The sequence below is a fragment of the Bemisia tabaci genome, chromosome 2 (genome assembly GCF_918797505.1).
Source record: "Bemisia tabaci chromosome 2, PGI_BMITA_v3".
In the NCBI taxonomy this organism is placed as follows: Eukaryota; Metazoa; Arthropoda; class Insecta; order Hemiptera; family Aleyrodidae; genus Bemisia; species Bemisia tabaci.
This window is the reverse complement of record NC_092794.1, coordinates 72,971,591-72,999,382: the sequence shown is the minus strand read 5'-3', so window position 1 is coordinate 72,999,382 and position 27,792 is coordinate 72,971,591. Positions and strand designations below refer to the sequence as shown.

General features: G+C 36.5%; 1 protein-coding gene across 4 annotated transcripts; it reads right to left on the bottom strand.

Moving 5' to 3' along the window:
- On the bottom strand, positions 1-24,519 carry Acf (ATP-dependent chromatin assembly factor large subunit). 4 transcript variants are annotated; one of them, XM_019043938.2, is made up of 14 exons: positions 24,072-24,519; positions 22,248-22,386; positions 21,532-21,671; positions 20,535-20,606; positions 19,218-19,416; positions 15,630-17,903; positions 14,780-14,990; positions 14,139-14,278; positions 13,091-13,290; positions 11,718-11,908; positions 10,441-10,554; positions 7,618-7,802; positions 5,187-5,350; positions 1-4,093 (listed from the first exon to the last, which is right to left on the bottom strand). In XM_019043938.2, exons 1-14 carry the CDS (start codon positions 24,182-24,184, stop codon positions 3,979-3,981), a joined length of 4,257 nt encoding a protein of 1,418 aa, XP_018899483.1. In that variant the 5' UTR covers positions 24,185-24,519; the 3' UTR covers positions 1-3,978. The 4 variants fall into 4 exon arrangements, with proteins under 4 accessions (XP_018899483.1, XP_018899485.1, XP_072152309.1 ...); XM_019043940.2 differs by lacking the exon at positions 24,072-24,519 and adding an exon at positions 23,261-23,987; XM_072296208.1 differs by lacking the exon at positions 24,072-24,519 and adding an exon at positions 22,847-23,176.
- Between the last annotated feature and the right edge of the window lie 3,273 nt (positions 24,520-27,792).

The window sequence follows — 27,792 nt, the reverse complement described above, 5'->3', positions numbered from 1 at the left end:
TAAAAAACTAGTAAACTAGTTTATTATGCAAATAAAACTAAAAGCTATTCTAAATTGTACAATATTATTTCAGTTTACCATCCTTCGTCAGTAGCATAGACTACAATGATTTTTACATTCCAACATTGGATTGTTTTCTCTGATTTTGCCGTTGAGGATTTCAAAATCAATTCTTAAAACTTTTCATTTCCATTAAATTAATTTTTACTAATACTGTATTTTAAAATAAAACAGAACAATGCTTGAAAATAATTAAAAAATCTATTGGATTCATTTGACTGATCAACAAAAGATAACAGATTCTGAATGTTCCTGGCAATGTTTAGGAATAAAATTAAGAATGCTAAAGCTTGTTAGTTGTATTTTTTGTGCAAAAAAAGCTTCCTGCGCTATTTGCCTTAGAGAGAGAAAAAAAAAAAACTCTTTTCGGACGAATTCAATAGGATCATATGTTCCAGTCTTCAGTTGTCATTCTTTGATACTTCTGGCACATGCATATGTACAGATAGAACAGAAGTCAGAACAGTTCAAATTTTACTGTAAGAAAGAACATACTATCTCTTTGTACCGTAAATTCTACAATCAGGGTAAATACTTTCAATCTGTATTTACAGCTGGAATCTTAGTTCTTGCTTTTAAAATCGCAAAAATTCATGCAATGGGGGGGGGGGGGGTTCTGTGGTTATTGCTGATGGTTCAAAACCCCTTGTTCTTCAACGAAAAAATGTTGACCTCTCAGCTTGCATCTAGCAGGGACGGAACAGTTTGTGGCATGCGACAACAGCCTTCTGGATGTATTGTACTTGCAGCGGTACTGAATCACCCAAGGCTGCAGTAAATTTCAAAAATTAAGGCTGATTTCTGAATACAGATCAAGTTGAAACCAGTTCACAGAGACGATTTGCTTAGTGATAAAACTCGTTAACAGACAACCTTTACTGGAGAATGACCACAAATGCTCTTCAGGCTTTTTGAACAAAAAAAAAGCCCAAGTTAGAAAAGCAATAATCAAAGTTGAACTGGAATAAGTATTTTAATATCAATCTGCAAATGATGTGCTTAGAATTGGAAAGACATTTTCTATAATTTTCATTATACTGGTGCTTAATGCTACATTTGCATTCACAGGAAGATGAAGATTGAAAAAAAAAAATAGATAGCTTCTTTATAATTCTTCAGGGTGCCCGTTTTCGAAGATTGAACAATGAGCTAAAGTTATGACCTAGCTTTTAAAATTCAGCAATTTTGTACGGCAAACAAGGTAGTATAATAACTTTCTACGATTCTAATATACTTTTAGGGCGATTTTTTATAACTGTTTGAATCAAGATGTAAAGCAAAGGTAAATTGTACTTTTTGCAACGACCAAGCAAATTTATCTTCATAATACTCTTAGAGAGTCCGTAAAGGAAATGATTGAGGTGTAGATAGTTGCCGGAAACGGCTGAAAATTAGAAAAGACAACAATCAACAATGGGTGAAAACTACCGAAACAACTTTGGTGAAATATCTGATTGTAAAACAATGAATTAATCAACAAACTAATAAATAAATAATAACTAATGGCCGATTTCAACAGACTTCTTGAAAACAGGAATTTTAAAGAAGTCAGGATTCATGATCGAAATTGCACAGCAATGGTTCTCTAGACAAGGTTCGAATTGAAATATTCTAATACATGTTTCCTCCTCAAAGTTTCATTAAAAATTATTCACGCAACAAAAATTACAGAAATTAACAATGGAACAAGAAATTGAAGTTTTCATTCGGCCCTAGTAACAAAAAATTGAATTTTCTGATCACAAGGACAATTAGAGTCTATGTTCATGAGCAGGAAGTTTGAATTTTTGTATTGAAAAACACATATCTTAGTTAGGAAATACTTCCAATAATTTTTGTTACATAAGTTGGAGTCTGAGAAAACATACATCATCATACTTAAATTCGCACTTTGTCTTGTGGTACATCGTATAAAAATTAGACTTAACTAGCAGGAGGACTAAATGGACCGCAAACCAAGCAGGCAAGCCCGATTGAGTTTCTCTGTGTATATTTAGTTAGGCAGCAGCCACCTGTTGTCTTTAACTTTTCAGGGGGAGTTTTTTAGGATTGGGCCGGAGTGGCTATGGCCACCTAGAAACACTCGTAAAGTAGAACGATAATAAAAGGAAAATTTATAAAAAAAGATGGGAGGAAAAACAAAGGCCTGACCTAAGCAGAGCTTCTGTTGAAACTTTAGTGCCTTGAAAGCGATCCTGTAAAGGTTACACCAAGACTAAAAATAACCCATTTTTATTCAAACATTTGCAATCAAGCAAAATCAATAAATTATGGAATGACTATATGTGCTTTTTAAATGGTATAAAGTAACATTGGGGCATCTGTAAGCTCAAAATAAAAATTATCGATTTGGTAATTGACAATTATGAATCTGAAGGGGACCATTCTCATTCCCTGGAGTAGGAACTTCCTCGAGATTGTTCCTACAATATTTCAGGGAATTCAATTCATACTCCTATTTTGGGCACTTAACTTCCCCGAGAAACTTATGCCTCTGTCAACAATCTATCAAAGGATATAAAAAAGGGCAATTTTGGCCATTAATTTTTTGTGCTGTTTTCTTCAAAAAGACAGATCAATTCAATTCAACACCAATATGGAGGTACATTCACAAGATGAGGTGGTACAAAAAATATTTCAAAGGAACATTGGAAGAAAACAATTCTGAATCTTTATCTTTCAAATGTGAACTTTGTAGCTGGAAAACAGAGGAGACTAGACCAGAGGTAAATGTGGAAAAAATCATGGACCCATCGGAATATCGAAACTGACTTTAAAGTACTAAAATCACATATTATATTTAAATTTAGTAAAATGGAGAAAGCAGTGATACAATCACATAGTGGTATGACAAATTGCCAGTGTCAAGAATGAAGAATAAAACATTTTGAGGGTAAACAAACAGGTCTAGAGATCACGATTTGCTAGACATGAATTACATCATATTTTTGCATTGATTCCAGGGTACAATTTATGAATTTAGTCATCATCCTCAGAATTACCATTTCAATTAGTCGGAGCATTTCTTTTGGTATTTTTGCCTTTCCTCGGATTTTAAATAAAGTATCTCTGGAAATTAAGATGGATGCCTTTTTCATTCTTGAATATTCTTTAATCTCTCTCTCTCGGCTCAACTCAAATTTGGAGTTCAGTTTGGGTTTGAGGCCATTGTGCGTGCATAAATAAGGTCTTCAATGCTACTCCACTCCCCAAGAATTACCAAAAAAAATGACAGTGGCTCCAGTCAAAACACGTGACAACCTCAAATTTTTGTCTTAATTTTTTTTTTTTAAAAAATAGAATGAAAAACAGCAAAAAAAAAGAAAAAAAAATTCAGTAAATATTCTGGAATGGGTGAAGAAAATTCACAGGAAATACTAAGGGAAACTGTGGGATGATTTTCTTTCAAAAACTTGCAACGTTGCAATCAGAGATACACATTTTAGGACTTCAGCCATTAAAATGGCTTTTGATTTTCTCTAATAATTTAAAAAAGTTTTTCCTTATTTATGCAACAAGAAAAAAATTAATTAATTCATGCTAAATGCACATTGTGATAAGAAAAACATTTTTTTTTGGAATCAAGTGATTCAATTTCGATTGAAAATTCTAAAATTAAGGCAGAAAAGGGAATAATAAACGGAACTGGGACACGTTATTACAAATAACTAAAGTACAATAAGTAATCAGAGGAAGGAATAAGACTAAGGACACAAAATTATAGTAAAATATAAGGTACATGATCGACAAATTAAAAACAGGAATCACAAATATTAAAAAAAAAAGGAAAACATAAAAGGAAGAGAAACAGAGAGCAAATGCAAAAGTACAGACAGAAGATGATTTTGGACTCATGGAAAATAAATAAAACTGATGGGACTATTTACAGATTTAGCTACAACTTGTGACAGCAGAATTTTAGTATACTGTTTTCACTTTTTTTGCTGGAGGGGCTTTTGGACAATCATCCGGAACATGTAGATTCCGTTCCTTGCAGAGTCTATCAAAGAACTTCCGCAATCTTACACCGGCTCTGAAAAAAAAAAAGAAACAAACATTTTCAATTGATGATAACTGGTAGTACTATCCTCCCACAGGATGATCTGCTCACCTGCCTCAGAGATTAAGGCAGTTTCAGCTTGAAAAAGTAGCCAAAGATTTATCTTAGATAATAATAGAGCCACGAATACGCTGTTTCTCGAAAAGAACTTTGACCAATAAAATAACCATAGACATCTTGATGGTAGACTTCAAAACCGCTCACCTACATTGCAGAAATGCAAAATTTACTTCTGTACTTTATTAACTGCCGTGGTGCTGTAGCACTTATTTCCTGCAGGGCCACATAAACACGCAAAAAGCGCCTCACAGCAGATGTAACGCTGTACGTTTACAAATTTTTCAAGAAAAACAGCGCTGGTGCCCTCTATCGGGCATTTAGTGATACTACTAGTTCAGTTTAATGCTGATGGATAGCTTGCTTTGTGAGGCTCAACTAATATGTAAAAATCAGCTTCGCTAGCACTGATCGTTTAAAATGATCATGTGTTTTTAAAATAGAAGGAGTGGCAGTCAATGAGTTTAAATTTTAATAATTAACGTTAATTTAGTTTCTCTCTAAAAATTAATGTAGTATATGAGGTCCTTTCCAACCAAACAGCTTTTTCCCATGTTAAAGTTGCTAAAATTGTGCATACATCCCACTGTTCAGTTGGTAGAGAGCTGTAAACTTTCTTCTAACATTTGCCTCAAATTTTCTTTTTATTTTTATGAATATTTTGGCAGAGACATTCGTGATGTGGATGATTTTGGATACTTGTAAAAAAAAGAAAAGTTGCATAATCTTAGCGTCGCTGACATGGGTATAACCTATTTGGTCAGAAAGGTCTTCATATGATATACATAGTAGTTGCCACGGCAACTGTGAACTTTCCTTAAAAATATATTAAAAACAAACCAATACACACCCAAATAAGGGGATTTTTAAAACATAATAATGTTGTGAGGAAGCTGCAATTTACATACATCAAAGTTGAAACTCACAAATCATAAACTTCTGTTCGGTGTAAGAGTCTAAGCTATATATCATCATAAAAAGTTTACAGATCCAACGATTGTATACTTACTGGTAGACTTCTGAGCTACTTTCATTGTACAAGAAGCAATTCTCAAAAACCAGGAGAGCGTCAGAGATCAATTCTGAATTTAATCTGTACTCTAACATGTTTAATTTGTGCTTGATCGTTCCAAAGTCCATTGGCCTTTTAATGATCAGGTGATAGTCTGGAACCTAAAACAAGAAGAAAAATCAAACCTGAATATGTTGGAAAAGCATTCTGAATAACTGAAATGTTAGACACATATGTACCTACTATTTTCATGTCATTGCTATTTGTATCAATTGGTACTTTTTGCTGAATTTGGGAGTAAATACTGATTCATGAACATTGAATGTAGATTAATTTTAAAACTTCTGTCCAACTATCTTAATTTTATGCTGATAAGCGGCGTTTGCACACAACCACAATTTGCAGCGAACTGCCATGCATCAGCTTAAAATCAAGATAATTAGACGGAATATTAGTGCGTTTCCAACAATTTGATGGCCAAACCGGCTGCCCAAAAAGCAGGCCATTTTTGGAGGGTTCTATGAGAAATCCCTTCAATTATCGGCTCTCAGGAAATCAATACATGGCTAAAATGGGTGGTATAGGTTCTTGAGTGCTTAAAATCATCATATTTAAGAAACTCAGGCAATAAATTATCAAGTTAATTTCTTTCTTTTCAATAATATAACGGGATTTACTACTGGTGATTTAGCTGTTATAACCCCAAAATACTTTAAGTCGCTTTTTTTATCCAGGATCTCCACAGAATTTTTTGGCTTAAATGACTCGAGAGACACTGTAGTTCAAGAATCTACAGAGTATTCGGTTGTGGCAGATAAAACGATTTAAACTCGTTCAGGCACATCATGTATTCTAGGGGGTAAGGCTGCTATTCGACTCATGCCTTCGGGTCAAAATTCTTGGAAAGAAGCCCCATTCAAAAGACCAATTTTTTGTAATTTTGCCCCAATTTTTGCTCCGTTACATAATTGAACTGCTTGTAAAATTCTGAAGTGAATGATATTAATTATATTTAACATTTCTTATTGTTTCCATCCTTTCATTATTTGTGTTGAGAAAGCACGTTGAGTTAATCTCTTTGGATTTCAAACTGAAACTTCTCTTCTATTCAGCCGATTTTCACAAATGAGGTCTCTTATCAATTGTATTTTAATAAAGAGTAAGGGGAAACTTGTTAAATAGATAGAAAACAATTTTTATGAAAATTTGGTAGATCCTGGCGTCGTGATAAATGGTTAATCGGGCGTGAAAGATAAGGTTTGACAGCAGAAAGGGTCGCCCTTTTGTTCTCTTGCTCGAAACCGGACACCCAAAGCAATATCGGGGGATAACTGCAGTGGTTTAAGTAGATTTCTGTACGGGCAACGGTTAGCATATGGTCTAATGAGTCACAAGGCTCATCACATATTGCACTTACAGCGCAAGACGCTCATTGGCTAAAAAGTTGTGGCGGGAAAGAGGCTTCTACATTTGAGTTGTTCAACCGTAGAAAAGCTTATGTGATGTTTCTGTTGAATAAAATAATAAGGGTTTGCCAGAAAAATGTTCTCAAGGGTTTCCCCTGAGAAGTTACGTAGTTTTATGGTAAGAGACCATCAGGGCTTGACAGTATAACAGTTCAAAGACAAAAAAACGGGTGCTATAAAAAAAAACATTTGAATGGCCCGTTGAATAGCATGGGTTGATTGGTGTACTGTAACATGGTAGAACCAAGTGATTACAAAAGGCGAGCCCTACTGGCGCAGTTAAAACACAGTCCTTTGATTAACCATTGGCTATTGCATATTTTTTTTTAATTCATTTTCAGAAAGTGCGTGATAAATGAGGATGTCTGTTCCCTTCCATTTTCAATCTGATCAAATTTTACCTGAAAAGAAGACTTTCAAAGTTGTCAAAAATCCAACCTTGTTTCAGGCAGAAAAATTACAGGCCGACAAATTTTGTGACTTCATAAAAAGAATCCTCTCACCTGTGTTAAGTCATTTATTTACAGGTTGCAATCGTAGCGAGCAGTTATATATCTCAGCCGTACTCACAACATTATCACTCAATAAAATGAAATTTGTTCCATATAAAATAATAATTGCATGGACTTGGCTGCAAATATTAAGATGGCAGAACTTTGATAGCATTTTACTTGTCAACAGAGAGGTTCGAAGTTGACACATTCATTGCCACCTGATTTTAGCTTAAGACTGTATGTGCGCTAATAAACAAAACAAGGCAAAAAACTGTGTTAGGTTCATGCAACAACATTTGCCCCTCTCAACTGAACTCATAACAAGTACGCCACTAATCAGCTTGACTGCAGACTCACACATAGCACAAACTGCGGAACTGAACAACGCACAACTGCTCCATAAAACACTAAGCCCCTGCTGGTGAATGATTCATGATGATTGAAGTACCAATTTCACTTGTGACTTACCTCTCCTTTTGTGACAGGTCGTAAGAACGGCCATGCATCTTCATGATGCATCACGACATCCAAAAGCTCTTGCAGGACGGCGTTATCTAGAGGTAGATTATTGGACATGGGGGGAGCCTGCTCATAGGACCGCCGAGACCTCCGTCGCGAAGATGTTCCATTGGTCATTTCAGAAGGTTCATTCCCTGCAAAATACAATGAAAATTTAAAACCTCAGTGGGTGCACAGGAATTTGGAGAAATTCAAAGGGACATTCGTTCAAGATGATGCGAGTAGTAAAAAAGAATAAATTTTGGACGAGAATTGATTCAAGATCATTCCCATGATAACACCTATTCTTCACACAACCGTATAGGGTCAAGTAGTGCTTCTGAATACCTAAAAAGAGCTATGGACCACTTTACAAAGGTTCGAATGTTCTGTTATCTCACGTGTCAATCTTGCAGGTTCTGGACTACAAATTTCGGATGAAAATGTGACTTCACACCCTTTGCTTGAGCAAAAATGTACGGCTTTGCTTGCAATTGCCTTCAGTTAATGAAAATAGTGTTAAAGAGAACTAGTCATTTTATCTTCAGCAAAATAATGAATAATGGACCACTGGACAAGTTGAAAATTTAAGCATTATGATGTTTTCATATCAAAATTTCACCCTGATGGTGGCGTGGCGTGCTTTGCAATATATGATTGATCTACCGTTTAAATATATGGGAAAAGATCGATCAACAGAGTGTTCGCAATGAGCACCTAAGAATTGATTCTTTACCAGCTTCAAATGGGGGAATTTTGATAATCGATCATTCACACCTCACTGCTGGAGGCTGATTTGTGCAACACAAATTATTAAAATTAACTTCTTGGTAAGGCTTTCACCTTTTTTAAAGCATAAACTTCCTGCCTTTAAGGAGACCATAATTTAATTGAGTTAAATCACAAACTAAACTTTCCGCAACAGACTGCAATGCGAAAATACGGCAACTTAAATCTCAGTGCTTCCCATCAGCTGTTGTCTGTAGTTTACACTTTGGGGTGGGGAAGGAACACTGAATGATTAGAGGCCTGCCAAAATCGTTGTAGTGCACAGTTTGATTCCTAGTAGACTCAGGTTATTCTTGCGAGCTGAAAATTCAAATTTTTCGCAGCCACTGCTAGATAAGAACATTAAACTCTTGGTTGGAAGTCAAATTCACTAAATTTCCTTGCGCAAGTTGTGTTGTATGTAAGAGGAAATATTAATAAGAATGCTTGAATTCATAGTTTGTCAAGTGGCCCATTGAAACATCTCTTACCAAAGCAGAGTACTACAAAAGTAGAGTAAACGCTTCAACAGAAAGTCTAAATGCTGAAAAATCTACTAACATGATGAAAATGAGGTACGAGGAAGCATTAAAAGTATAACCAGCAAACAAAACTTTTTGATTTCTGCCCGTCCACAGGAAAAGAGACTTTAAAGTTTAAAGCATAGATTTTCCAAGCAATATTTAACGATTTTTACAGATATTTCTTAAGATAGGATGCAGAACTAAATTTGAGTAATCAACAAAAAACACTCAAGTATTCTGCTAGATAAGTCTCAGGCTCAGGTGGTTTAGTTTGTTTCAAACTGACATAACAGTTTCGTTTTACAATTAGACTACATTTTGCCATAAGGGTCTACTTCATCTGGCTCATCCATAAAAGCACCTGCCTGCAAGGAAATAATCAAAATGGGAGGGGGGAGAAAGAAAGAGAGAAAATAAATAGAAGAAGAGAAAAATAGAAAAGGAAGAAGAGAAGAAAAAGATGGGAGAAAGAGGGGTGAAAGAGGAAAAAGAAGGAGAACAAACTATCTGCATAGAAATATTCAGAGCACATATGCTGTTTCTAAAAAAACAGCCTGAAATATTAGTCCCTCATGGCATAATGTAGTCCATTTTCGGGCCTTCTCTACCCGATATCCTTCTTAATCGTTCCTTATATATAAAACTTTTTCAGAGCAATGGAGCTGCCCAACATGGACAGATAGAAGCTTCGACAATTTTTTGGATGAATTTTTTTAAAGTGGAGTCATGACAGATTGTGAAGAATTAGGTTTCCTTAACTCTCTTCAGTATGGGGCCAGGTTCACTTTAAACATGTAATGGACGCAATTATGCAAAAGGGGTAGGAGCATATCTGTTAAAAAAGATTGATTAAGATATAGGATTGGAAAGAGTGAACTGATTTTGTGGACTTGGGATAATCCTCCGGCACCATTGTAAATGGAGGAAAACCTGGTGATGGCATGACTCAGCATTTAATAGAAAGATGGTTTTGCCTTGAGTTTTCATGGTTTGCATAATATTTGCAACTTCAAGAAAGAGAAGCATTTTGCAACAGAGGTTGATCTCATGGTCTTGCATGGTTTTTGCTAGGTTTCCTCATTTTAGTCTCTCGCTGGCTCTCTATTAAATTTTTCCAATAAGTTCCTACCTGACATATAAACAGAGGAACGCATCAAGTCGCATTTAGGAAAAAAATTAGTCTGAAATAGTTTCGAATGCAACTACTGATAAGTTGTCTCCTGTCAAAAAGTCAAAGTCAAGAGGGTATATTTCCAACGTGCAATTATTCATTAAACTTTGTCCTTAACATTGAGTCTTTGAGGAGAGTACAACTTCCAACATCTTTTTCACAGTTAAAATTTGATGCGGCTTGGTGCAAATCTGTTAAACTCAGTCGGCAAGACGAAAGTGCCAAACTATTGCTCTGAAATATTTGTTTTATCTTGGCGGTCAATAAAATTCTTTTGTTTAAATGTGTCCAAATATGGTACAACATGAAGGAGGTATTAGGAGAACAGACCATCCCAAGCGTTGCAACGGAGTTGTTTAGCGAAGTGTGAGATTTTGGCAGTGGCTGCTTTTGCGCTTCGCCTGCGGCTGGCACGTTCAGCGTCAGAAGAAGGGCTCACATCATCTGCACAATCCAAAAACACTCCCTCAACTTGAGATAACAATTATGATGCTCATTTACAGAGCTCTCTGGTGATACAGAAATTATTGAAACCATTTAAGAGTGACAGCATCCTCTTAAACTTATTTGATTAGCATGAAATACGTACCACTAAAGCATGCTTCTAGTTTACAATAAAGCAAATCCATTCCCATACAGCTTTACCTTTACAACCTAAGCGCCGCTATATGATTTAACTTTAGATACCTCTTTCATCTAATCACCTTTTTAAGCAACCTGACACTCTTAAATCTCTTTAATCATAACCAGACCCGCCATACTGTTCGGTCATGATTTTCATGATGATGGTCTACATTCATTGATATCTCACCCTTTTTTCGTTCTTAGTATGATCATTTTTTAAGATTCTAGATTTTCTTCACAAAAAGTTTGTTTCGTTTGTCGTAGGAATCTTCTGGATGCAATCTTTGAGGGGCCGCAATTAACTGCTATTGGCAACAATGCTTTTGGTTATGATGTTATGAATCAATCTTTAGTTCTCTACGGAAATACTTGGATCCTAAAAGATCCTATTTAAAATTGCAGAGGAATGCATATTTTTGAGGCTTGCAACATTTTATCCATTGTCTAGTTTCCTGAATGTATACTTACATCTGACGTTGAGATTTCTTTTCTTTTTTCTGTTTCTTTCATTTTTTAAATTTTGCTGAATTTTAGATGCTGATTCAAATGTTTCTACATTCAAAGACAAAAGTAAATTGACACAATTTACGGTGTATAGAAAGAAGAAGAAAAAACCAAAATAACCAAGTTTCTGATTTTCCCGGTGAACAATCATTCGACATGTAGAAAGGAACCTTTCCCTTTCATTCAACAACTGCTCTTTGAGCTCTACTAGGTTTCTTTAACGACATAAAAAATTTCAGAGCTGATCTGTTCTCATAATTTTAAAAACTTGAACGATGCAAAATCGAGCGAGAGAAAATAAATTCAGTCTTTCTTTAGGAGTCCCTTGGGATGGATGCGAAATAAATCAGAATTTGTTGATTTTTCGTTACCCCATTAAGACTATTTTTTCTGCTGACTAGCGATCATTACAGTAAAACTAATCATAAAAACTGTAAGGGAAAAGGAGGGTGAGGCAAGTAAAAAGAGAAAGAAAATACCTTTCTTGAAATTTGAATTACTGTAGGCGTTGGCTGATTTACACTTGTGACACGTCCATTTGCTGGTCGGGTGCTTGCGAAGCACTGGCTGAGCACATTTCAGGTGGTAGCCAGCCGAACACTTGCTACAAGAAGCGAGTTCACCCTTGTTTCCACAGCCTTTACACTTCCCAACAGGGATGCTTTTCCTCCTGCAAACAATACAAAAAATTAACACTTGAGCAAAAGAGAACCTTGATCTTTATTCTCATGTCAAGTCCTCAAATTTAATCAGTTGTGCTTTCTTTTCGCGCGAGACAGCAAGAATGTTGCTCGATTATAAATGATTTGCACTGTCGCAGTCTAGCTAGGCATAAAAAGTGGTGAACTAGTGGAGAGCTTGAGTTTAGATTTTGATTGACTAGATTTCAATTATAAGTTGAAATTAGAGATAACGTTGAACAAACTTGAGGCTGACAGCAACTACCAAAACTTGAAATTCCATATTTGGCAAAGCTGTCAGCTTTTACTATGAGAACACCATGGATAAAACGAAGCCCCCCACTTGATACTTATCTTTCCAGCTGTCTTATCAAGTGATTCAGTCGTTTTTGTATTGAAATTGTCTTCTCTTTATTACTTTATGTTCACAATACTTTTGTTAAACTCAAGGTGACATAAGCACTACCTTTTAAATTCATATTCTAAAATGTTTGTAGTCAAAGAGGAAAAAAATTTTAAGAGCTACAAAAGAATTTACACAAATTTCAACGACAGGCTTCAAGGGGAAAAACTGCTTGTTTTCTCTAGATATACCTTAGCCAAACGAGGAAAAGTCTTTTGATTTGTATGATCCATAAATTTGCCAACCAAAATGTTCTGATTTTAAAATTAACCTCTAAGATCTCAGTTTTCAAGGTTATACTTTTACTATTTCTCAACTCCTTAGTGGGAAACATTTCAATATCTTCTCCTGACATTGCCTGATATTTTCATTTTACCTACTTCTGAGTGAAATTTTGTTCTAGCCAAGTTAACTCCCTGGTCTTATCATATCAACTGTACTAAGGAAAAACGCCCAAGTCAGATGTTGTCAAAGTTCCTCTGATAAAAAAATTAGGTATTTTGAAAGAAAGTTATACATATGTTCCCTTGAAATTTTCAGATATTTTAGATGAAATTGCAAACCAAACCATCTGAAAAATTGGAAGTCAAATATTTACAACTTTCCCCATAAATTTGTATTTTATCAAAGGAATTTTGGCAATGACTAGAGGTTTCTTAGTCACAAAACAATTGCACATAGCTCTATTTTCCTTACAATTACATATTCTTCATATTTTCCCCTTGGTAAAGAGAGAACGTGAGCAAGGAGTCCCTAAGTAAGTCCTTACTTGGGTTTGACTTCTTCTTCGTAGTCTTCATCCTCACCCCCAGCATCTTCTTCTTCCTCCTCCTCTTCTTCTTCATCATCCTCATCCATCTCCTCATCTGTTTCATTTTCATCGAAAATGCGACGAGATTTCTTGACCGGGGTTTGTGGCTTCTCTTTGGGTTTGCACCTCGGGCAGAACCAGTCACCTTGGGGTACTTTCTGATAAAGCAAAAATACTCATTAACAGGAGTAAACATTGCTAAAGGATCATCCCAGTGGGAACTACTGCCTGGTTAAAGTTCACTTTAGGGCTGCATAATTACAAAATGGAAATTTATATTAGAATCCTCTACAGCATTGGCAGGAAGGTTGTTGGTGCTTTTATCCAACTGTGCTGGATTGCCAAAACTTGACTTCTTAAACTCTCGTATCTTTCTTTTTCTCCCTTTTTCTGTCTTCTCAAATTCAACATCAGCCTTAATAGCAAAGCTGCATTAGAATAATAGAGGCCATTGTCATCAAGAAAATCATCCAAAGCTTGCTCGCGACATAGTGGTTGAAAGTTGTAAATTTTTTGTTCGAAAATTGTTTTCCGAACATGGTTTGGATTTTTTTCATTTTGCTTTACTTAGTTTGTTCTGATAAAAATGTTTAAAAGTAGACAGAATCTTGCAAATGGTAGTGATTTGAGAGCACTCTTGAAAAGTAGGAAAAATTTTTTTTCCAAACCCATTTTTCGGATTTTTTATTGGTTGGCAGAGCAAATCCACTTTTGTGACTCTTTTGTACTTCTACTTGTTTGCTTTTTCAATTCTTTATCAAGGATATGTGATTAGTTTTGCTACATATTACTGTACTTTGTATTTTTAAATATTTTAAACAGTATTTCATTTCAAATTATTGATTAGTTCATGACATTTTGCAAATGCCAAGTGTTTCAAATTAAGCTCATTGTAGTGACCTCTGCAATATCAGAACTGGCCAACCACCACATTAGTTTGGCTAATCTCAGGTTTAGTGTGGCTATTAATATCAAGTTTTGAAATTATTAGACAAACAATGCTTACTACTAATTTAGGTTTGAGGCAATACATGTGATGTCCTTTGTCACACTTATCACAGAGAAGCATTTTTTCTGGATCGCCTCTTCGTCGACACAGCCTACAGTAAGCATTTAATGCAGATCTTGTCCACTGGATACTATTGTCTGTTGACAAAATAAGGAAAGAACAATTATATAAATGGAAAACGTAGAAAAACCGATTTTACTTCCCTACACTTTTAATTCTGAATTCAATAAGATGACCGTTTCAACAACAGAGGGAAATCAGACTGGTTATCAAATAAACTGTAGTTGTTGTAAGTTTCATTACGGACTAATACTGATGAATCATTTCCTGACTTTAAATTTGAAAACCTACCACCTACCAAAAGGTGTCAAAAACTGGGTGATGTTAGATGCAAGTTTCCGTTTAACTTTTCATCAGATTGTTCTTGTTTAGTATCAAACGATCAAACTTTTCATCTGACAAAAGCAGTGGAAAAGTAGGACGAAACGTTTGAATGTCTAAATTAGGCTTTGAATGATGGAAAATTTGAAAAAAGAGGGAATGAAAAAAATTACTAAAAACCATTCCTGGTGCAAACCAAAGTTTAAGTTTGATTGACTCTATAAACATTAACCGTTCAAGAAAATGAAAAAGTTTACCTAGTGATTGTAAGTGTAAAAATAGTTGAGAAATGCTCGTAGAATTCATTAGTGCCATTTCCCATCTTTCTCTGACGCTTTCTTTAGGTTTTTCGTCAGATTCCTTGTCTTGTTCACCATCTTTTTGTTTCTCCTTATTTTGTCTTTCCTTTTCTTTTTCATCTAATCCTAATGGCCTTTTCAAATATTTCGGTTCAAGCGCTTGCTCTATCTGAAAAGATTAAAAAAACAACAATTATATCATTAATCCATTAATAAATTGAGTTACATATCATTGAGCAGAACTGATTAAGTAGAAAAGGGAAAGTCCGTAAACAACATGGATCTCATTAAAGAAAGTATGCTCCTTTTCAAAACCTAGATTGTAGATAGATTTGTTTCAATGACTGATGTGTTGGATTAAACAGCAAATTTTTTATTCCTATACTTAAAAATAAAACTGACTGACAGTATTGCATTGAGCTTTCATAGAATATTTTCAAAAAATATTATGAAAAGTCATGCAGAATTATAGTTTGGTGTGAACATGTTTAAAATTAATTTAGAATGTTTTAAAAGCTGCAATTGTCAAGGTATACAGACGTGACTAGTTTTGTCTTGATCAAATTTTAAAAGGATGAGGGTACTTAAATAAAACAGGCCTCTGAATCAAGAGGCTGTCAGATTCAAGAGGGAAAGATTTTTAAGGCTGAAATATAAAGATTAAATAAATAAATAAATTATTCAATTTTCACTCTATAGATCGTTTGTTAGACTATCTTGTCAAACCAGTCACTTATAATAAAATAATAGAAAGAGAAAAAAAAGGAACAAGATTAGGTTGAACCTAAAAAGTGTCAGGATTAGTTACCTGCAGAATGGCTGACGCTAGGCTTCTTATCACAGATAAGCGTTCCATCTTGACATCAGAATTTAAGTACATGTCCTCTGAGGGCGACCAGTCCATTGGTTCATCTTTGATTTCCATCTCTGTTTTGACTTTAAGGTTTGTTTTTGGGCCCCACTCTAACCTATCGCTCTGCTGATCGTAAGATCCATTGCAGAGTGCATCCCGCCATTTGAGTCGGTCGTGAACTTTCAACGATCCTAAACAGCCAGCGTGGATATTTTCCTCCATCTCAACCAACGTATCTCTCAAGAACGATTCCATGATCTTGTCGATGGGAGTGTTTTCTGGAGCGTTATAATTGGCGTTCTCGTAGGTGGCGTTCTTGCGTGATGACTTGCGCGGTTCTACAATGGGTGTTCCTAAAGAGGAATCTAATTTATTCACTGGACAGTTTGTTATACTTTGGACAATTCGCTCCTTTTCTTGCATTAAGACTTGCTTCAAATCATGCTCTCTGAAACCTCGATTATTAAGTGTGTCAATGAGTAGATTTATGTCATTTTCATCTTTGTAAAATGCCCAATAAGTGTGGTTTGGAGGGCGTGCAAGACAATGGACAGGACAGGTTGCAGGGTCACCCCAGCAAGTTAAGGGGCAGCATGGTTTCTCATTTCTTGATACGTTTCCTATTTGGCTCTCATCTGCACCTCCATTCTTTTCTACAAGGAGTTTCTTGCTAGGGCTGCCTGAGGCTGATGCTCTGTTGCCTAAGTTTTCTTTGTCACTGCCTTCCTCAAATAACTTCCTAATGTATGTATATGTGTCTTCATTATTTATCAGGTTGTAATCTGGAACAGGGGTTCCTTTTGGCAAACAAGGGCCAGCATATAATTCATTGTGTTCGACAAAGAGTCCTGGTACCGAAGAAAACAGCCAAAACCTCCGATAGGCTCGATCAAGACCTAACGGAAGCAACTGACATCCCATATTCCCTTCCGAAATTTCGCGAACTTTTTTCTGGATTTCTTGGCGGCGCTTGGCTAGCTCTTTTTCTTGCTTTTCTGAATTTTCAGGTGATTCTGGTTCTTCAGGTGGTAGAGGTTGATCTCCCGGCAAGTTTTTCAACGCATCCTTTTTTGCTTTCAATTTTAATGCTGCTTCACGCTCTTGCTTGATGTTCGCTGCTTGGAAATTTTTCAACTCTAACTTATTCTGCTTGTTTTTATCCAGCCTCTCATCAATAATATCCCGAACGGCTGAGAATGTTAGAATCTGATCGATGAGACACTTCAAAATTGTGATTTTGTCCTCCAGGGACAGTTCGCACATGTTTACACGACTAAGGGCTTGCAAGATGTGAGGCTTTTCTATGCGTAAGGTCAGGCCAGGGTCGTCTGTGCTCTTATAACCGCCCCTCTGCTGATATCGCCATTTGGAGCTCATTTCACCTGCTCTACCACCAGAGGCAAGGAGGTGCAATCGCAAAACCTCTGAGAGAGTATTTGGGTCCATAGTTAACTTGTTTAAGTGCGTACCATGATACATTTGACTCCAGCCGGCAGCAGCTGTTGCTGCTTTAATTGCCTGCGCAATAGTTGTACTGGACTCTTTTAGATCATCAGGTTCAGGGTTTGCTTCTTTATCCATTTCTTGAACTTCATCATCTTCGTCTTCTTGTAACGTGAAAATAGTTCCCAATAACATTTGAACAAGATCGCTCAGCGGACCTGCGATTTCTTTCTCAGTCAGAGCTCGCTCAACCAGCTCTAATGTGATGTCACCAGGAAAATAGTCACGAACAGAAACTGTATCATTAAAAGCATATAAAAATTCTAAAATCATCATTAAATCACCAAAATATTCATTGGGCAGTCGCAACTGGACTGGATGAGGCGCCGGTAGTTCTTTTAGATCTTCTAGTTCCAAATCGTCCCTCCGCTTGTTCCATTCTTTCATGAACTTGGCTAATTTTACTTTTTCTTCTCGTTTTTTTTCTTTGGCTTTCATTTTCTCTTCGAGACGCTTCTTTTTCAATTCTTCAATAGCCGCTTGCTGCTGCTCTGCTGTTTGTTTGGGCTCTCTGGGCTTTTTCGGTTCACCAGAGTTGGGAACAGGATTGAATTTTGAAACTTTAGAAAGGTATTTTTCAATTGATTCCTGACCCTTTTTACCATTGGCTTTCAATGCATTTGTTGGCGTTCTCTTTTTTTTGGGGGAGTAGAATTGCGGAGGGTCTCCTACAAATATTTGATCAAATTTCACTCGAGATATGCCGTACTTAGACAGAGCTTCTTCCTAAAAATCATAACATAAAGTGAAAATAAGATTATGTAAATACATACGATCTCCATTAAATTTTCTAAAATTACAGCAGTTTTTTTGCCTTACAGTCCTGAATAACAAAATTGATATGCTCAGGAAACGTGGGACTCTTAGTAAAATTATTCTACATTCCTGAAGTTTTCATCATATTTTTGTGGGACTTCCACAAACATTTTTCTACATTTCTAAAATTTAAGACCAACTTTAGAACATAAAGGGGAATGAAAGTGTCCCATTCAGTTTAGACATTAGACGATTTCAAATGCTGATCCAAATGTAAAAAATAAGACTTCATTACCTAACACTACAACATTCAATTTCTCTCTTCAGCACACTTGTAGCATCTTAGAGACAACATTTTACAACTTTTACAGTTGGTAGTTAGCGAAAATACATGGAAAAAAAAAAAAAAAAAAAAAAAAAAAAAAAAAAAAAAAACAACTCAGTGGTGTATTTACTGCGGAAAATACAGTAAAAAGAATAACTTCTGCCATTCTTAACAGTTCTCAATCTTCTTCTAAAATTGGTTTCTTTCTTTGAAATTTCCTGCAGTTTGCACACTGTTGATTTTGGAAACTATTTGGAGGGAGAAGATTTCGATGGGAGGAAAAGATTTCAGGTTTTTTTTAAAGAAGTTTCTTGATATTTCTCCCCTGTCTCAGATGATTTTTGAAAAGACTTCAATCAAGGACTACTCCAAGTTAATTTCCGATTTTCCAACCCGGGAGACATCAGTGTCAAGAATTTTTTAATTTTATCATTTCTTCATATTTCCTTTATTTAAAACAGCACATTTTCAGACGAAATCCACAGAGATTTTTTCTCCTGTCCTCCAGATTTTCATACGATGTAATAAGGTTCTTCCTGAACATCAAAGGGAGGAAAATATTATTTTTTGTTAATTTTTCTGCTAGCTTTCTGGGTGAGGCACATATGAGCAACGTTGGAACTTTCCTCTTACAATTTATATTTATAGTTACAAACTGTAGGATGTATTGCCTTACAAATATTTCAATTTTTTTTCAAGAACTGCTGACATTTTGGACAGAAATTGTAAGGTTTCCATTGCATAAATAAAGGAATAATTAGAGTGAATTTTGCAGCCTTAGAATGGATTTCCATTCTTCTGTTTCTTTAATACAGCAGAAAAATTAATATCAACAATCCTTAAAAGCTTTAGCAAGCGGCCCTAGTAAGAAGAAATTCAAATAATGCTGATTTCAAAAATTTGGAGAATTTGATCCAGGAGGCTGATTTGAAAGGCAAGGGTACTAGTGATTGACATACCTTGAGTTTCCAAGTGGACCCAACTTGATGAAAGAATTGTTTGATGTATAGTCGGTTCTTATCTCGCGTGTAAACACCTTTTCTTCTCTTGACTTGGGAGGCACTAATCACAAAGACGGAGTCCTCTCCTGAGGAGTCGAGCTGCTCCACTTCATAGTGAAATAACTCACACGGTGGCCAGAATTGTCGTTCTCCAATCCTGCAGGGGGAAAATACAGTTTTAAATGAAACCAATCTGAGACTTAGGAGAACAACCTAAATTTTGAGAGGAATAGAGGATGCGCATACCTTTAAGATCACATCGGTTATTCAAGATTAGATTAGCTCATAAACAGATTGACTTTTTTGTTTCTTTTTTTAAAAAGAATCTTTTTGGTGATTAAGGTATCTACAGAACTCTTTAATGTTTTTGCCAGGATGACAAAACATAGGTACTTACAAATACTTATTCTTCGAGTAAAGTAAGATGAAAGACAATCTGTCCAGGAGTCTAAAGGGAAAAATGAATTTCAAATCTGGCAGCCAAATAATAAGTTAAATGCGCCTTAAATTGTACACTATTTTTATATTTTCAATGTTATGAGAGGCAATTACTTTTAACAAATAAAAATTAATTATAAATTAGAGGAGTACCTACACTACCTTTTCTTGACTTTTAGGATTTGAAAACCTTCTCGGTTATAAGAATTTGATCTTTGAATTCTTAACTGATTCTAGATCTGCAGAGAGTCGAGAGCTCATCATTACATTGCAAAAGGACACAAAAAATGTACATTAGATTTACACTTTCATTTTAGGACGAATGACTAGAAAAAAAGGCATATCCTCATTAAATATTAAAATTTCCCTTGCCTCGGTTGCTTCTTTTAAAACTTCATCCCACAATTAGCAATTTTCTTTAGAAGATTTTGGGTGAAATTTCTGACATGGCTGACTGTTTTATTTTTTTGTATTCTCATCCTCCTCAACTCACCTAATAAAAAATGATCACTTTTTATCAGCCCTCCCCCCCCCCCCCTTGCAATACCAATAGAGAGGTGCCTAGATGGTTAAGGGAATTTTATTATAGTGGCTAAAGGAATAGCGAAGCGGTTATTCTAGGAGGTGTGCCGGATTCATTTCCACTGTATTTAGGCAAGACTTTTAAAGGTCAGTTCTGACTGTTCAATCTGTGACCGTGCACTGGACGTTTCATCTTGATCATGCGAGCTTCGGTAGTCTCCTGGTTCTTGACATTTTTTCATAATTCCTAGTGAAAAAATGATACTCACAGAGTGAAAATCAACTGATTAGCGCCATTGAGAGCAAAGGACTTACTTTTTGGTTCCTCCATAGGACGAGAGCTCTTCTGCAGTTGGTTCAGTCACTTGAATGACATGACATTCAATCCTGAGGCATGATGAAACACAGTCAAATTACTTATCAGAAGAAAATCGTATTTCCTTCAATGTTAAAAACAACTCTTCAAAATGCACTGTGTCTCCACCTAGTGCACCTTCTCATTCCTTGGACTCGATGGAAAAATACCCTAATTAAAATCTAGAATTTTCTCCCAGTTTCCTTCGATTTATTGCAAAAAAAATTTGACCCCGCCCCCCTCCAATTAGGAGTTAAAATATGGATTTTCTTCCTTTCACAGGCTTAAGCTTTACTGCAAAGCCAAAAAAGACTACCATACTTCAAAAAATAAAAAAAATCTCGCTTGAAAAGAGAGAAGTAAAAATTTTGAATAGGAACCTCTAATATTTCCAACGGTTTTCCATTCTCTTATAGGAATTCCAGTATGCAGTAATCAAGTTAAAATGTCAGGTCACTGAAAATTATCTTGCCATGGAGGATATGCATGAGAACCTTTATTGCTTCTAGTGAAAAAGCTGGATGAGTTGAGTTCACAGTAATTTTGTAAAATATTTTTCTGATGCAGGAAAAAGGGGAAAAGATTTAAAAGTGAGAAAATTACCAGCTGTGTGGTGTCATATGGTAGCATTTTGCAGATTACATCATGCTGTCATACCTAATGCTTCCGATGATTGCCCAGTTTGGAAACTTATGATAATCTTGTGCTCAGTTCACTAGAGAGTTCCTACTTACAACTGAATTTCAAGCATTGGTGCATTCTCTATGGAAATATATTGATTTGAGTAGTGACAGTAAATAAGGGGCTCCAATAAAATACCCGGTAAAAGACTGTGATTCTAACATTTTCAAGAGGTGTTGCCTGTGTTGAAAACTTGCAGATAAGATTTTAAGGTAAAATATTTAACGCATTCTAAAACATTTCCATGCAAAGTTTTGGAATTATTTGTGGACTCACCATTTATCTTCTGGAAAAAGAACTTCCACAGTTTCACCAATAAAATAATGGTTCTTGACGTAGCTAAATACATCTTCGGCAAGTTCATTCAGAGAGGACCGCTGAGTTAAAGTGGCCAAGTATAACACAGGTATTCGAAGCTAGAATAAATATTTATAATACAATTTTTAAAAACAAGATCAAGACAAGGTTAAAAGCAAGATATTCTTAGTTAGTCATATCACCGACATAGTAAGTTGTGGGATGGAAGTGAAACTTGCGGTGCATTTTTCCCAAAACAGGGTACCTGATATAAACGCCTTTCTAAGGGCAAACTCTTCAATTCCTCTTTTGAGAATTAAACTTTCAATGCATTTTGTATCAATTTAAACACCTATGTGTTGATGATAAGTTCTTTAATAACTCCTTATACTTAAACTTGAAGTAATTATTACGAACTCGAGAATTGATGTGTCCGGTTCAGTAACAGTGATCATGCCTAATATTTAGAGCCATGTATTACATTTTACATTTAAATTTTGTGGCCGCACAATTTAGCTTGGTGTATTTGAGAATCGTTTTAAACTCTCCTTCGGCTTGTCATGTTGAGAAGTCTAATGTTGGTACACTTTAAACTGAAAATCAACTAAGAAATGTAATACCTACCTAAATTTTTTTATTGAAAAAAAAAGAAAAAGAAATTGTAAAAAAATTGTGAACTGATAATGCAAACTCACCTCCATGGGGAACTCTTTGAGAGTTTTTTTGGCATTTTCTTCGCAAGCTTTGGCTTCCTTGTACGTAAGATTGGCTTTACCAGTCAATGAGCAGGACCAGACTAATGAATTGCAAAGAATTATCCTCTCACAGAATTCCCTGAAAAAAAGTAAGTGGGTAAATACAAGAAAAATTAGTAAGTTTGATTTAAATTTAAAAAATTGCATGATATAAAAAGGAAAACTCAAAATTTGCATATTTACATTGGAGCCCCTTTCACAGCGCTCTCTGATGCTTGACAACATCTAAAACAATCTGCAAAGAGCTTTATTAGTCTGGAATAACTCACATTCTTTTTGCGTCATTATTATTCAGTAAGTATTTTTACTTACATCATAGGATTAACTCAGTTTTCTCATGGTACACGCCTCGGAACAGTGATGAGAGGGATGAGATGGAGGGAGTATTTAAGCTTTTTTTTGGTTATTTTTCTTTCCTTTCTTGGATACTGCAGGCTGGGTCAGTACATCGGAATGGTGAGTGAACTATCACTTGAAGCGCCTACACTTGACCTCACTTTCAATCTAGCTGCTAATATATAAAATCAGAGATTACTAACCATCTGCTACTTCTTCACGCCTTCTTTGGAAAGCAATATAGGATCAGTTTCGAGTCCACCGCAAGTTCTGCTATCACTCATTTCCTTTGACATGTCAAAGTCCATACTGCCCTGATTGCATTAAGTAGCTCTGTTTCATTACAGATCCACGCAGTTAATTATTGAACATACTAAAAGAATGCTGGGTGAAAGGTCCTGACACTTGCATGGTACCACGCCACAAGTGAAACAAATCTAGCTATATCACATATTATAAATAGCAAACGTGTAAGCTAAACTTACGTAACCGAGTTGAGAAATTTAAGATTGAAGAACTGTTCGAGAAGCGCTTGTCTACTTACAGGTAAGATCAAAACTAAACAATGACATACATTCATCAGTTAGACGCAGAAAAATGTGAGTTATGACACAAACCTGGAGGAAAAGCCCACAGCTACTTCGTAGCAAGGCTAATAGAAGCTTCCACTTCAATTTGAACGTCTGCCCTATATTACTACTGCTGAGTAATATGAGGGTTAAGTAAGAAAATGTTTTTAGTTTGAGCATTTAGAGTCCAAATGGAATTGTTACTGACTGAATGACAGTTACACATGCATAATAATTTGAAATTCTTGAAATAAGAGGAATGATCTAATTACTTAAATGCTCATATGACTTGGGTCCAAATCTAGAAAATTGCAATAACTCTCAGTATGTAACTTCTCAGCTGATTTCCTCTTGTGGCACTAAAAAAGTGAAGAGTTGTGGTAGGGTTAGATGGAGATTAGATTGTAAAACATTGATGAATGAAGATTATAGGCGGTGGATTCCAATAGTACTTGCGTTAACATGATTGGTATATACAACCAAAACGTAACTAATCAGCGTCAACTGAAGATTTCAACTATGGGGACCCGATTAGGAAAAGAATTGGTTGGCATTCACAGTGATGAAGAATGGAGCAACATGCATGCCAAGGACAATGAACTGATAGGAGCTACAATGATGGGTCAACTGGGTTTGTAGAGAAAATTTAGTTTTTCTGGCATTGAGCATGAATTTATCAGCTTCTTGATGGTGATGAATATCACTGAAATGGGGCAATCAGAAGAGACAATATAAACTAGGGAGCCAGTGGAGCAACCAGCACGAATTAGGCCTCAGAGAAAAAAAGGTATGATTATGGCTGCTTCTAAGTACATGGATGATACTACACCTAAGAAGACAAAGCAGGAAACAAACTTACTCATAATCTCTGAACACTTCAGATGTAAGTTCGCACAAAAACACTTCCTCGTCGTCACTCAGGCCCTTCGGCAACCTATTAGGGTTGAAAGGTTTCTTGTGGAGGAGAGGCATGCTAAATTATTGATAATTAAATCTTCATTGGAGAACACCAACAGCCCGAAACCGGAACGGGACTCAAAAGCCCTCAATTTTCGCACTCATTAACGGCACCGCACGGGACGATTGAGTTCACGGAGACAGAGTGACACGATTTAGTTCCAAGACGATTCACTTCAGAAATGATAGAACCCGGCGAACTAAACATTACATAAATGAACTATTCAAATGAAACTTTAAAACAATCATGCATTCAAAAAAGTAAATATGTGAGAAAGAGCACACGAGTGGTCTCGATTTCACGAAATCGCAACAGCCATTTGTACACTAAACGAGCGCACCAACCTAACGCTTCAGATGGTCACTGTAGAACCCGCGTTGACACCGTTTACATGACTACTTTTACCGTCAAAAACATTTAAAACCTTATCTAATTATTGATATATAATTGAGAAAACAGCTGCAGCGTAATTTAAAGTTAGTCAATGGAAATGCACAACGATGGCAGTTGAGTAAAATAGTGTAATTCATAACTTGGATGTTTTTACGTTGGTATGCCTGTACCGTGGAAGGGACGCGCGCGCAGCAACAAATTTCAGGCGCGAACTCAACTTTCCCTCCTCAAGGTCAATAGACTCAATCCTCGGCCAACCTCAGACCAAAGGCTGGGGGAGCCTCTAACAAAAAGAGCCCTTTTGACTTTGGCTGTGGCTATGGCAGGCAAAAGTAAATCGTTTGGGGTTACCCTTTCTAACACTGACCTCTCTTGCTCGATTTTGGGGAGATGTTTTGGAAACAGGATGAGAGCAAAGTACGCGAAACGGTCAAATCGTCCCGCTCAATGAAAAAGAGATGTCTCATTCATTTGTTACATGCGCCAGCGGCAATATGTGCAGGAAATCAATTCTGCGTAATAAAGATTAGCTGTTTCATTGAAAAATATATCGAAAATACTATTATCATGTACTGAATAACTACGCAACTAGCGAAATTGCGAAGTTTAAAGTGGATTGGTACTGCAAGCAGTCCGAAGTAAGTAGGTAGGTATGTATGTGATGTGGAATCACGCGAAAATGAAGGAAATTATTGTAACTTTTTACCGTCTCAAATGGACTGCATTTTGCAATTCGGATCTACTCAGTGGCGTAGGAAGGGGGGGCCAGGGGGGGCCTGGCCCCCCCCCAAAATTGGAAATAGTATCATCTGGCCCCCCCAGAAATTCTGGATGGTGCAAAAACACCATCTTTAACGGTAAGTCTCTGTCGCCGTGGCCCGTGAGAGGATGCCTCTGGCATGATTCTGGCATTCACTAAACATTTATTTCGCAATTTTCACACAAATGAGTGGTTAAAAGTGAGAAAATAAATGGAATAACCTGTTGAATGCAACAATTTCAAAGTATTTTAACCTTAAAATGCATAAAACTGGGTGAATTTTATGCAGAAATTGAAGGAAGATTAACGCCACAAGTGCCTCGAGATGCGCTCAAATAGAGTTAAAATTTCAAAAATTTTCGGGGGAGGCCCCCCGGACCCCCCGCTGACCTAAGGGGTATTCCATACCCCCCAGACCCCCCAGCAAAATGGCCTAGCTACGCCTATGGATCTACTCGGAACTTGCAATTCTGACTCATCTGTTAAAACACTTGAACATGCGTAGAGGTACTCGAAGTTTGTATGTGATGCGGTATCAAGCGAAAATGAAGGAAGTTTTAGCTTCCATCCTGTCTTCAATTATAGGACGTTTATAAATGTTCCGGCGTGAGTGGGTAGGTATGTGATGCGGTATCACGCGAAAATGAAGGAAACTATCAGCTTACCAAATTATCGCACCTGTCTCAACTCTGGAGCTTGGCCGGCTTGACGTGGTCTCCGCCCCTAGTCCGTCAAGATTTTGCCGCTCCCACCAATTGTCACCGGGGGAGATGGGAGGGGGGGGGGGGGTTCATGCCGTTCGTAAATTACACATCCACACATTTGCTATGCAGATTTTCAGCAGTCTTTTTTACAGTCAATCATCTTGCCTCTTGCACCTAATATTTCTGGATTGAATCGCCACGTTGTTGCCGCGTCACCTCCTGGCGGCACGGTGCGGTGTTAGCGGCAGCGTCTTTTCTTCGTGTTTCTTCACCTACATTTTTTGTCGCACCCCCGAGATTTACCGCCCTCGGCCGCGACCTCGCCGTCGCGGCCTCGATTTTCATGCGGCCTTGCTGCTAGCTATAAGAATACTCCCGTTCCGCTTTGAACGATTCAAGTCGATGATGATCTGCACCCTGCATCGACGAAATGAATATAGCATTAAAGAGGAATACAGGATAATTACGTTTTATAGGGACAAAAAACTTCAATTTTCATGTTTCCAAATGAGATAAAGGGGAGGGGGTGGGCAGGGTGGCGCCATGAAACGTAAGAAAGATATGAAATAATGGAAATTTCAGTGAAATAGGTAATTCTTGAAATTTCACAAGGCTATTTATGAAATGTTTCATATTTTGCAGGGGCTGGAGTATGCAACCCGTACTAAAACACACAAAAATAAAAGAAAGTCACAATTTTTACATTTTGCGAAACATGGAAAGGAACCGGTATCTTTCGTTATCTTTCATAAATTGCTGAAATTTTATGGAACTTGAAACTTCAAGATTTTATTTTTCATGACATTTGCCACCTTGGAGATGGGGTTGAGGAAAATTCCATGTTACCTTTTGCGCGACGCGACGGCGCCCTGTTGAGTGTGATGGTGACAACATGTCCGCTCCCCCCCCCCCCCTCCCCCCCAAGTTGACTCAAGATTATATATTGGATTTTTTTCGAAATTTGTCGGTGTAATTCTGCATATATATGTAAAAAAAAAGAAGAAAATATTGCATATTTTGTTTCTTTGGAAAAGGATACGAAGTATTTTTAGAAGGAAATAGAGTGTAAAGTGCGCATCTGAAGCCGCATTTTTATGCTTATTATTAGTCTCGAAAAGATGCAAAATGTCATGAAACTTGATAAAATGAATTTTTTTAAAACTTCTGCCGTGTGCTATGAAAAACAGAAATAGGAATAATGAAATCTGTTGAAATTTTGAAAAAAAAAAAAAAAAAAAAAAATTGAAAGAAAATGAAAAAAAATATGAGTCTTTCGAAGTTTCTAACATTGAATTTTCAGTTTGAGGGGCGCATATTGCCTACCAGGTTTGCCCGACTGCGTGTCGCGTCGGGCGACAGGCGACGCGAAGCGACGCTCACGCGCACCTCGCTCTTGTTTATCAGTGTGAACACACCTTGAAACCGAAGGGATTCTAACCTCAAAATCGCGTATTTAATATTTACATTGATGATATGTAGCATAGAGAAAAAAAAGGAGGTGTTTGCATCTTGAGGATTTGTACCCACCTACGTCATCAATGTAAACAAGACGCTCGTTGAGGGTTATGTTGACGCTGTAAAAACGGACCATAATGTCCGATTTTTTTACTTAAATCAACTCTTTATATAATTTCAAGCACTTTTTATAGAATGACTTTTTCCCTTAAATTACACCATTTCCAAGAAAATCGACAGGATAAAAACGTTGCTGTACCCAATGACGTCATCAAAGCTATAGATACTCTATGAAAAATTCCAAGATGCC